The sequence below is a fragment of the Ictalurus furcatus genome, chromosome 12 (genome assembly GCF_023375685.1).
Source record: "Ictalurus furcatus strain D&B chromosome 12, Billie_1.0, whole genome shotgun sequence".
Lineage (NCBI taxonomy): Eukaryota > Metazoa > Chordata > Actinopteri > Siluriformes > Ictaluridae > Ictalurus > Ictalurus furcatus.
The window spans coordinates 5,584,333-5,594,290 of record NC_071266.1 but is presented as its reverse complement, the minus strand read 5'-3'; the positions used below and the strand labels follow the sequence as shown (position 1 = coordinate 5,594,290).

The following is a 9,958-nucleotide window of genomic DNA, read 5'->3' as shown; positions in this document are numbered from 1 at the left end:
TTTTACACACGAACACGGCACAAAACCAGAAAATATGACTTTTACATGATCTGTACATACATGGATTCATTTTTTTCATCCCTGGCACACATTCAAATCTGATGTACTTCAAACCACCCATATTAATTTATACCAATGACCCGGTGACATTTTATCTTGAAGTTAAATCTAGCATTGCACAAAGTTATTACTTTTAAGTCTACTACTTCCAATGTAAACCTGTATAATAGCTTTGTCATCAAGGTCATCATCCATTGTGGTATTTTCCATACCACTTATCCTACACAGGGTTTTGGGGAATACCGGAGCCGATCTCAGGGTACTCGGGGTCCTGGACGGGGTGCCAACTCATCGCGTGGCACAAGCGCACACTCATTCACACATTACGGACAATTTGGAAATGCCAATCGGTCTACGGTGCACGTCTCTGACCTGGGGGAGGAAACCGGAATACCGGGAGGAAACCCACGAAGCGCGGGGAGAACGTGCCAGCTCCGTGCACACAGGGCGTAGGTGAGATTCCAAACCTCAAATTGCAATTCCACTAAAGTGTTTTACACGGTCTTTCGCAATGACTGTTGTTGGTAAATGAGACCTTTTAGCTGTACTCATGTTAGACGCACGTGAATCGGAGAGGGCTTTGGCTGAATGCGCATTGTGATGATGTCACATGACGAGTCTTGGCCCAAATCTGTTGAAAATATCATGGCAATATAGTTAATGATTAACTGCCTTTTTTTTTTTTTTTTTTTAAATAGTACTAAAACTGTAGATCATTAACTATTTCTTATGCATGAGTATTTTAGGAAAATTTCTCGTATAGTGCTTTAAACAGTCTTGGTGTCTAATGGAAGTGCTAATAATGGATATTTTCTTTCATTTTATAATGGCATTTTAACAATCATGGATTTACATTCCCCGACTCTGCTTTTATATCATTTGACCCAAGACACAAGACTGATCTTTCCCACTGTATATTTCCATGTGATATGGTTGTTTGGAAAATTGATGTTACCATGCATCAGCCTCGTCATTTCGTTCCCTGAAAAACTTCCTCTGTTCATTTACGGCCTTCTGTAGCAGTGCAACGTCGACGCCGTCCACACAATTAAAGACCCGTGCACGCACGACGGCTTCACCGTCCCCTGAAAGCAGAATAAGCAGGACCGTTGAGTCGTTTGATTATCGTGTATTAACCGTGAACAAAAAAAAAAAATGCACAATGAAAATACAGACATACCCTGTGACTTTTCAAGCTCTCCAAGTACAATATATTGAGCCCCAATTATCGGATCAAAAGGCTCAACAAACGTAGTCTGTATTGACACCTGGTACTGCACTGATGCATGATGGGATGTGAGAATGGCTTTGGATTCCTCCGGCAGATAATCGGTAAGTCTAAGGGGTAAAACATTCAAACACACACATAAGAACACTGTCGAGATGGAAACGGTGGGCGAGCAATATCGAAATCTTGTTATAATCATCGTTTACATGGAGGTGTTATCGGCATTCTTCGAGCACTGATCAACTGGATATTTCATTTTAAAAAATATCATTAAAGTTCCCCAGATTGATTGGAGCTGGTGGAAATCATACCAAGAAAGTCCATTTAAATCTCTGGTCCCGGATCACCCTCTGTCCTGCACATTTGAGTATTTTCCCTGCTCTCATATACTCACTTCAAGTCAGGAAGGGCTGTGAATTAGCTGATTAGTTGAATCAGGCTTGTTAGACCACGTGGAGGACACCCTGGTCAGGATCACTGTGGATCCGGAGCCTACACTGGGTGCAAGGTGGGATCCCAGTGCAGCCAATTCCGCCTACCTGCATGTTTTCAGACGGTAGGAGGAAAACGGATCCCCTTTTTTTGTACTTTTTAGACAAAATTCCCAGAGCCTGTTCATTTATTTTAGTACTACCCATTTTGGAAAAAACTTTGTCAAAACCTTTGCGGTTTTATCACTACAAATATTTACGGACTTTTTTGTTTATTATGGAAACGTGTATTCGGATAAAGATACACTATATGGTCGAACGTATGCGGACACCACTCCTAACTACTGAGTTCATTTGTCTCAGCCACACTCATTGCTAACAGGTGCACAAAATCAAGCCAATAATCATGCAATTTCTAAAGATACACATTAGTGGTACAACATGTCATACTACAGAACTCCGTGACATTAAACGCGGCACGGTCATAGGATGCCAACTCTGTCACAGGTCAGTTTGTAAAACGTCAGCCCTAGTATAGTGCTATTATTGTGAAATGGAAGCATCCAAGAACAACAACAGTTCAGCCATGCAAACTCACAGAGTTGGGCCACCGAGTGCTGAAGCATGTAGCGTTTGAAAATCACCATTCCTCTGTTGCATCAGTCACTTGAGTTCCAAACTGCCTCTGGATGCAATATCAACACAAGAACTGTGCTAAATGCTTCATGAAATGGGTTTCCATAGCCAAGCAAGTGCACACAAGCCTAAGATCTCTATGTGCAATGCCAAGCATAAGTTGGAGTGGTGTACATCACACCACCACTGGACACTGGAGCAGTGGATACGTGCTCGAATCACCTTTCACTATCTGGTAGTCTGATGGACGAATCTGGGTTTGGCAGATGCCATGACAATGGTATCTACTGGAATGGATAGTACCAAGAGTAAAGTTTGGTGGAGAAGGGATAATATTCTAGGGCTGATTTTCAGGGTTTGGGCCCATTAGTTCCTGGGAAGGGTGATGTTAATGCTACAGCATACAAAGCCATTTTAGACAACTGTATGTTTCAAACTTTGTAGCAACAGTTTGGCAAAGGCCCTTTGGAGTTCCAGCATGACTGTGCCTTTGTGCACAAGGTGAGGTCCATAAACACATGGTTTGATGTATTTGGTGTGGAGGAACTCCAGTAGCCTGTGCAAAGCCCTGACCTCAACCCCACTGAAAACCTTTGGAATGAATTGGAAATCGATTGCTAGCCAGGACTTCTTGTTCAAAATCTGTGTGACCTCACAAATGCCCTTTTGACTGAATGTGAAATTCCTGATAGCTTTCTGAGAAGAGCGGAGGTTGTTATAGCTGCTAGGGCATATGTCCATAAACATACAATTTGAGATGGCATGTTTGATTGTTTGATGTTACAAAGATCTGTAATCTATTTAAAGTTATTTGATGTGTTGGTCATTTCCACTGAAACAGGAAGTCAAGGCAGGACATATCGAGTGGCTCCTCCCCCTTTTTTAAATAACCAATAGAGAGTTTAGCTTACCTCACAGCCTGGGCTAAGCCGTACTTGACAGTTCGTACCATGGACGCAAGCCGGAGAAATAAACTGATTAAATTCAAGCTGTTTCATTGTTAACCAACTTACAGTTGTGAAACTGAATAAAACGCACCTGTTCGAACAGACAAAGACACATTTACAACCTACACTTGCTGATATGATTTGTCTCGTGCAGGAATGGCAATTTTGGCAGGGTGATATTTATAATGTTGGATCGGGACACTTCAGATTCTAGACAGCATTTGATTGGACAGAAAATCTGATGAGACGCTAAAGTGCAGAACGATGTCATCAAAACCGTTGATCTGTATTGGCGGTAGAGAGACGGTAAACTTTAAAATGCATACAATTCAATTCAATTTTATTTGTATAGCACTTTTACAATGGACATTGTCTCAAAGCAGCTTTACAGAAACATATAAACACAGGGTGAATTGAAAATGGAATTGAAAAACTTAATTGAATTGAAAAATGCATACGTCTTCTAAAACAGAACAAGAAAAGATACGGCCATAGCTTCAACTGAACCTTTTCTAAATAACTACCATGTTGGCACTCCGTTAGCAAAGCTAGATATCGTAATCCACCGTATTGTGATGTTTTCAAGTATTCGTCACATGATCTGTTTTGCGTCTCTGATTGGCCCACCCTAATCAATCTGTTATTATAGAATATATAAGAAAGTATAATCTAATAACCAATATGTGTTAACAAGCATAATCCATATGTATAATCAATACTTAGAAGCATAATCTAAAACCGTAGAATACATCGTAATCAGATTATATTCTACGTGTGTACTGAGTTAGAAGAGTCTTGTGTTTCTCTCTCTCTCTTTACAGCAGTAAATCAGCATTTAGACAGCTGGTTAGAAGAATCCTGTATTGTTGTTTTCTCTGCATAAGCAACATCTCCCCACAGCAATAAATTAGCATTTAGAGGCAAATTAAAGCAAATCTGAGGCCTGGAACGCACCATACTTTTGAGCATCATCTGGAATGAAAGCCAAAGAACCGAACATGGGAAACTTTTTGTAAAAAAACCAAACAAACTACTAACTGTGCTTGCGCCACAAATATAAGCAAACATAGAGACATGGATATTTAATTGTAGCAAATGAAATTAGGTTTGTTTTAAGAGAAAGGTAAAAGCCCGTCGAGAAATGGTCTCATTCAGTGCGTTTACACGGACAACAATAATCCACTATTAACCCGATTAAGACCCTACTCTGATTAAGAAACTAGCATGTAAACAGCTATTTTTAATGACCTTAATCTGATTAAGGTCATACTCGAAGTAAACACTAACCGAATTAAGACAGGTGGAGTACTCCTGTTTTAGTCCCATTATGGACGTGTATTACAGACATGTAAACACCTTAATCACATTATTAACGTGGTGTGAGAGTTTTCACCGCAATTTGCGACAGGACACGATCACACATGGCAGTTCTCAACTGTTTTACATCGAACAAGAGAGTTCGGCTGCGTCCCAAACCGCATACTTGCCTACTATAGTCCTGTAGTGGGGAAAAATACATGTATCTCGGCTACTATATAGACGGTAAGTACGCGGTTTGGGACGCAGCCCACGGCTTCAAGCAGTTGTCTATTTGCACGTACAGCATGACAAATAATTAACACTTGAAGCGTTCGTAAAAAAAATTAAATAAAAACACCCAAAACTGTATACGGTACCATAACGAAGATGAACTGTATGTTGATACGTGAATTTCTGGAGGGACGGCGTGGCGCGGTGACGTAATGACGTGTGCCGTTAATCTAATTATGTTCTATAACATGTAAAACGGGTACATGAAAGGGGTATTCTAAAAGCGACTCATGTAAACACCTTAATCACATTATTATCTTACTCAGAGTAAGGTCAATAACTAGATTACTGCTGTCCATGTAAACATAGTCACTGTTTTAGAAAGGTATAAAAGCCCATGCATACTGATATGATTTCAGACTGAGCACAGAGTTCTCACTTTATTTGTTTTAAATAAAGTTTGGGTTCTTTTGACATCCATAACCCCTGGTCTCTGGAGATTGGTTTTTGACTTAGGTTGGAGAGATTTTTCCACTACGTTATTCAATACAGATAATGTACCTGCCAAACGTCCGTATAGAGGCTCCATCTTTTACCAGGTCAGAGTTCATTTCCCACAGGAAGTGAAAGACTGCAGCCGCAGGAAGAACCATTACTACATGAAGAGTGCTTTGTAAATGTAGCTAACGTTTCTCCAGTTTATAAAAGTACAGCTTTGTTTGGTCTTAATGTAGTCTTGCGTAATAAAACGTTAAGTTTATCCACTAAAATATGGCATGTTTGAACTGAAGCTATTCCACAGCCCTAAAGAGAGAGAGAGAGAATTGAGTCAACTCCGTTCACTCCATTGGTTTTACACAGCAATGGCGGATCGTGGAGCCTCTCAATAGTTCCCGGAAGTTAGCACTAAATACTAGCCGAGCAGATAGTTTGTGAAGTTCTCTTAAAAAGTAAGACGTTTAAAGATTAATATTGGATATTGTCAGTAGATCTGAATCGAGGGCTCTGCGCCACTCGTGCTACACAAGAAACAACACCCAATCCAACACTCCTCAAACTTCCGCCCCTTCCTCCCCTGGACTCTTATTGGCTGAAAAATGTCAGACGGGAAAAAATCACGTGACGCTCTTCGCCCTTAACAAGACACGCTCATCTCGACTAGGCTAGAGTTGAAACGTCATACAGTACGCCATTCAGAAAATAACGTTTAACCGTCCAGCACATTTCTTTCCTTGTTTATATCAGGAGAAAAGCAACAGAATTTCAGCAATGAATCCTGACCTTCACCGAGAAAGAGAAAACGCTACAATCGAGCCGGAAATAATCACAAACATACTGGACGGCGGTGCAGAGAAGACCCGGAGGAGGAGAGAAATAGGTCGGCTTTACAGGACGTGGGCTGAATATTAAAACGACTTCCTGTTTTACTTCTAAATATAAGCATACAGGCAGTTACATGTATTATTTACACTGTTTACACTATATTGTGCAACACGGAGCCATTTTGGATTCGGTCCTGGTTTGTGTTCGATGGTTCGTTTACAGTTATGGGGGAAAACACATGGGTTTTACCGAGGTTGTTGTTGTTGGTGGTGGTGGTGGTGTTGTTGTTGGTGGTGGTGTTGTTGTTGTTGTTGTTGTTGTTGTTGTTGGTGGTGGTGGTGGTGTTGTTGGTGGTGGTGGTGGTGTTGTTGTTGGTGGTGGTGTTGTTGTTGGTGGTGTTGTTGTTGTTGTTGGTGTTGTTGTTGGTGCTGGTGGTGGTGTTGTTTTCTTTCGAAAGATGGTGTGAGGTGTGTGAGCTAATTCATCTGCACAAATGACTATATTAAGAAGATATTTTGTAATCTATTTTGTATGTTGACCCTTTTGAATTTTTTTTGAGCTTGAGATGTTTCTGACTTGCTTCATCCCTACATTTATTTATACGAGGTTGTACTTTGTGTTTACAATGTGTTTAGGTTTGGTTTAGTGTATAGGGGTGATGGGGAGGGGGGAGGGGTGGCATCCAAATACCTATTCCATGACAATTCTTTAAACTTTAAAGTTAATGTTACACATAGTACAGGTATAGTATAGGATGTAGTAAGAACCACTTGTTCTAAGGTAGTTATAGTCTGGATACTCCAACACTGCCACCCAAAACACTGGAAATAAACTCTCAGATGTAGAAATGCCAGTGTGTGAACTGGGTTTTATTTATTTATTTATTTTTTAGTGATTCGTCAACCTCGTCTACATCACTTATCCTCATAATTGGCGTTAAGTTGAGATGTGTGCTTTAAAATAAATAAATAAAAATCTAGCTTAGCTTATTATTTTTGTTTGTACCGGTCCACAATACTTCTTAACCAATTTTAAAAACAAATGAGTAGCATAATTTAAAGCACCATGACCTGGACCAGGCAGTTACTAAGGATGAGTGCTGTACATTCGTATTAAATCGGGGTTGGTTTTTATTTCGGTGCAAGCTTTATATCTGACCTGTCGCTTGTACCTGCGAGAATATAAAACCCTTCCGTTTAAGCACCTTTTTTTAGTTTCTTTCCGTATCCTTTTACCTAGGACTCCAGGACATCGGGAACCTGTCAAGCCACGTAAACAGACCCGTATTTCGCATAATGCTCTCTGCCTCGTTCCATATATCTGACTCTGTGCTGTTGTTTATTTGCTGCTCTGCCATTGTGCCACAGAATCTCTGGTCCTTAACGACCCTGACTTCCAGCATGAAGACCTGAACTTTCTGTCCCGCGGCGAGCGCTACGAAGTGGCCTTAAAGAAGAGCATCCAGATGTATTCGAAGCTCAGGGACTATGGCATCTCTGATCCTGAGGAGATATATTTCTATAAGAGGTACTGATGTAAATGACAGAGTCTGCATGACCTTTTCTTTTTCTTTCTTCCCCCCAGTTCTACAGACTCTCTTATTTGTACACATGCATAACTGGTTTTAGTTTTTTGTATTGTTTAGTTTTTTTTTTCCTCCCCAGTGTAGATGAATGCTTTTCAAGTGTTGCAAATACGCCCAATTATATAATAGAACCAAAAGAGCCTTCCACAGACAAAACCCGTCATGTTAAAACGTGACGTTAACTACAATTAAATTTAGATCTAGACTTGCTTTTAAGCTGTAACTATAATAATCCACTTAGCAGTTGATCTGTCTTCGCCACTGTAACGCATTAACAAAAAGAATAGGACCCTCAGTGTGGATTCATGGATAATATGATAACAGTAGAAGTTGTATTTTAGTGCTGCTTTCATTGCTGATGATCTTAAATGAGCTTTACAGCCATCAGTGCTTCATTCCTGTGTGAGCCATGGTGGCAAGGAAAAACTATTTCGATTGGATTTAGGTGGCAGAAACCTGGCAGTTTTCCTCAGGTCAGCACTGGGAATCATGAGTGTGTTACCTTAGCACTGAAATAAATATACCTGTAGCTTAAGGGGGAAAGTTTGCCCTAGTTCCGCCCTCGGTAGTCAATCTAGGAAGAGGGAACAAAGCCTCGCAGACTCCAGGAAATCAGGAACCTGTCATTCAAGATGGCTTGCCAGTGCTTGAAACTGATCGAGAGAAACCGCTTGAGACAGAGAACCAAATCTGGAAAATTGTGAAGGAAGACTCTCTTTTAAAACGATCAGATCGGAACGCTGCATTATTGTTATTAATAGTACCAGCACAGGAGACTAGGTTTAGGTGAAGTAGACGATGATGCATATACCGTACATAGTGTTCCACGATTATTGACACCCTTCGGACACCTTTACCAAAATATGAAGAGAATAAGAAATGCAGTCGGTGATATTTTGAGCTCAAGCCTATAGGGGCACATTATTTAGAAAAACAAACCATTTTCTTGCCTTCCAAATGATTGACGACGCTCCTAGTAAATTTCCAACTGTGCCAGTGTTTAGAAAGTTTTATTGTGACTTTTAAGAGTGTTTATTTGCTTAGGTAGTTTTAGATCCATTGCCTGATTTGCACAGATCAACAGCTATCTCTCACTTTGTGTTGAAAGCTCCTTGGTTTTCCCCATAATCGATTTTACGTGTGTCCAACTCTTTTTACCTCAGGACATCCTGGGATATCTTTCAGGATGATTATTTTGTTGCATGCATTTGAAATATTCCTTACAGGCTTTCCTTTTAGTTACTTTTTAACAGTGGGGGGGAACCCCCATTATTTCTTTTGAGTGTTCTTAGGAGAATATTTTTTGTTCGAGTGAAGGATAAAAGTTTGGTGTTTTGCTCATTTTTACAGAAGGGTACCAATAATTCTGGAGGGCAATGTACATTGTTTGCACTTTTTTGAGATTTACTGCTTCGTCTTGGGGAAACTGTACTTCGTACTTTGTAAAATCTTCGCACTATCCTGTCTATCCTATGTTTACCGTCAGTCATTTTCGTGCCACTAGGTTCACATTTCCTTTTAGTCATTCGGCTTGATATCTTTATACAGAGTGAGCAGTTAAAGGTTAACCGTGACAACGGCAACAGTTTGGTGGTCCATACATTTCCTTTAAATAAAAGGGTTGAACCCTTTTAGGGTTAGGGTGCTAGATGCAGACCTTTTTATCTAAGAGTGTACCCTTTTTAATGCATCACTTTTCATCATAATAGTGCAATTATATCACGATACGCATGACAAAATCTGAATAATAATTGTCAGACGTGTTTCGCGGAGCGTCCTCCTCGTATGTACGTAAAGTCGGTGGGTCTCGATAGTAAAGCTCGCGTAATCGCTAATCACAAGATCAACGTTAGGTGCCATTCCGACACGCATCTTATTTCCGTTCAGAGCAAACGCTGATCTCGTACAGACGTTCATTTTAGAACTGTGTGCTGTCGAGCTTGTTCACGTACAGTATGTTATGACCTACATTCTGAGAATTGCACTCGTACAGTATAGCGCTATAAAATGATCAGTCAGAAATACCACCGATCTCCAAAAGCAACCCTGTAATAACACTGCAGCAGCACTGTTTAATAGGATCACGAACACATCGTTTATTATTATTTTTCTTAAAGCTTGCCAGGATCAGGTGGCTTTTAACATTGCCCTACTAGGTTTTTGGCTACATCCCAAACATCTATGAGTGGTTCACTAGGATGATCAGAACAAAGGTTGT

The 9,958-nt window shown here is 40.3% G+C and overlaps 2 protein-coding genes across 5 annotated transcripts in view; one reads left to right on the top strand and one right to left on the bottom strand.

Moving 5' to 3' along the window:
• Positions 1-20: 20 nt before the first annotated feature.
• Positions 21-6,008, bottom strand: ten1 (TEN1 subunit of CST complex). 2 transcript variants are annotated; one of them, XM_053637240.1, is made up of 4 exons: positions 5,394-6,002; positions 1,241-1,398; positions 1,016-1,145; positions 21-691 (listed from the first exon to the last, which is right to left on the bottom strand). In XM_053637240.1, coding segments are annotated over exons 1-4 (381 nt in total). In that variant the 5' UTR covers positions 5,486-6,002; the 3' UTR covers positions 21-690. The 2 variants fall into 2 exon arrangements, with proteins under 2 accessions (XP_053493215.1, XP_053493214.1); XM_053637239.1 differs by lacking the exon at positions 21-691 and having other exon boundaries at positions 752-1,145; positions 5,394-6,008.
• acox1 (acyl-CoA oxidase 1, palmitoyl) overlaps positions 5,998-9,958 on the top strand; it is a 26,198-nt gene continuing 22,237 nt past the window's right edge. For 2 of the 3 annotated variants that reach the window (XM_053637236.1, XM_053637237.1), the window contains exons 1-2: positions 5,998-6,210; positions 7,523-7,682. In XM_053637236.1, the coding sequence (XP_053493211.1) occupies positions 6,102-6,210; positions 7,523-7,682 (269 nt within the window). In that variant the 5' untranslated portion in view covers positions 5,998-6,101. The remainder of the gene's footprint in view (positions 6,211-7,522; positions 7,683-9,958) is intronic. The other variant, XM_053637238.1, reaches the window with a different exon arrangement.

Excerpts from the sequence above, each read along its gene's own strand:
- ten1 (XM_053637239.1), bottom strand. The coding sequence starts at position 5,485 with ATGGTTCTTCCTGCGGCTGCAGTCTTTCACTTCCTGTGGGAAATGAAC. Across the intron at positions 1,399-5,393 it reads TCTATACGGACGTTTGGCAG|ACTTACCGATTATCTGCCGG; the intron begins GTACATTATCTG and ends TTTACCCCTTAG. Across the intron at positions 1,146-1,240 it reads AGAGCTTGAAAAGTCACAGG|GGGACGGTGAAGCCGTCGTG; the intron begins GTATGTCTGTAT and ends TTCTGCTTTCAG.